The sequence below is a fragment of the Aplysia californica genome, unplaced genomic scaffold (assembly GCF_000002075.1).
Source record: "Aplysia californica isolate F4 #8 unplaced genomic scaffold, AplCal3.0 scaffold00095, whole genome shotgun sequence".
Taxonomy (NCBI): domain Eukaryota; kingdom Metazoa; phylum Mollusca; class Gastropoda; order Aplysiida; family Aplysiidae; genus Aplysia; species Aplysia californica.
Window position 1 is genome coordinate 987,005 of NW_004797365.1, and position 1,801 is coordinate 988,805.

Below are 1,801 nucleotides of genomic sequence, written 5' to 3' on the forward strand. Positions count from 1 at the left end.
TGTGTGTGTATGTGTGTGTGTATACGTATAATGTGTTTTTGTATGTGTATGTGTTTGTGTATATGCATGTCTATAAAAATATGAATATGCACATGTATATATGTTTGTATGTGTGTGTGTGTGTGTATGAGGGCGTGAGCGAGTGTGTGTGAGCAAGTATGTGTGTGTGTGCGTGTGTGTATGAGGGTGTGAGTGAGTGCGTGTATGTGTGAGTGTGTGTGTGTGTGTGAGTGAGTGAGTGCGCGCGCGCGTGTGTGTATGTGTGAGTGTGTGTGTGTGTATGTTTGTGTGTGTGTGTGTGTGTGTGTGGGGGAGGGAGAGAGAGAGTATGAAGGGGGAGGGGAAGGAAGGAGTGACGAACAAATCACAGGATCACGATGTCTTGAATCGCTCATTCAATTATTACTCTGAGGGTTTTGCAAATCTTTTATAAGATATAATTCAAGCCTAAATACTTAAATAAACATATCGTGGAGCAGTTGGTCATGTATTGTTTTTAATGATTTAAGATCCTAGAAAATTAAGAGCTGAATCAAATTAAAAACAACAACAACAAAACAAAACAAAGAAAAAACACACAAAAAACCCCAACAACAAAACACCAAATATCTAAATTAGATTTTGTTAAGGATGGACAGCAATTTGGACAAAGTTAAGGATGTATAAAAATTACTGAAAAACACTTGCAACATAAAAAGAGAAAACTGACAAGGAAAGAATAAAAAAATGGTAAAACTATCAAAAGGTAAACATAAGAAATAATTGCAATTCAAGAACGCTGAAACGGTTATGTCTCATTAATAAAACTTAAAGAGATAAAATCCTAGTCCCTATGTTTCTAAAGCTACCAAGTGGCGGAGCTAAAAAACAAAACAAAACAAAACAAAACCACACCCTCCCCAACAAAAAAGAACAAACATACCAAAAAACAAATAACCAAAACAACCCCCCCCCCCTCCCCGGAAAAAAGATACCAACAAAACAAACAAACAAAGCCAAAGCAAGAGACAAGTTTGTTAAGCTCAGATCACCCGACGATATGCTGTATTGTGCTGTTCCATATCGGTCATTTTCATGGAATTTTTATCGTCTGGACGACCTTTTGTTTCGAACCGTTTGATCGTCTGCTCTGAGTTCTGGGCGTGGCTCGATTTATCGTCAGGCTGGTCTGCCTTCAGATGCTGGTAAATGAAAAAAAAAAGTCTTTTGTTTGAGTATTCTTTACTTGAGTAAAGAAAAACACATCGAAGCAATAGATCTAGTAGTAGCCAAGTTGTGCGGGAATAAAACCAAATTGAAAGATATAAAACAACGGAGAGGCAGAAAAGAAGTAAGATCTACCAACTACTTCAACAAGTTATCCTTTGCATCATTAAATGGGTTTTACATTCGTATTGACACAATTCTAATAATGTATGAGAGCTGCTGTTTTGATGTTGACCACCAACTCCAGCCAGTACTGAGTGGGAGGCAGCACCCCTGCACAGAAGCACTGTCGCGCGCTCATAATATGATCATAATATGCAGCTGTGAGCGCCGTAAAACTCTTCTCAAAACAGACATGGAGACATTCGATAATCATGAACCTTTCCCGAACGGAAATCAAAATCCCCGTTTTCTATGTGCTGCTACGCCGGATAGAGAGCCTACCCATTACATAGCAGAAGCCGGTTGAGGAAAACAGCTATACCCGATAATGAACATTAAAATTTCAGAAAAAAAATGATGATTGGGCATTTATTTTCGTCCGACAATAAATCCTTTGCATTTAGAATAATTTTGTTTTGTTTTTGTAAAGTGT

The 1,801-nt window shown here is 38.0% G+C and overlaps 1 protein-coding gene across 1 annotated transcript in view; it reads right to left on the reverse strand.

The window, feature by feature from the left end:
• Nucleotides 1–967: 967 nt before the first annotated feature.
• The window catches only part of LOC101853228 (high-affinity choline transporter 1), a 72,351-nt gene continuing 71,517 nt past the window's right edge, over nt 968–1,801 (reverse strand). Inside the window, exon 10 of the mRNA XM_035968898.1 lies at nt 968–1,181. Coding sequence (XP_035824791.1) covers nt 1,023–1,181 — 159 coding nt within the window. The 3' untranslated portion in view covers nt 968–1,022. The remainder of the gene's footprint in view (nt 1,182–1,801) is intronic.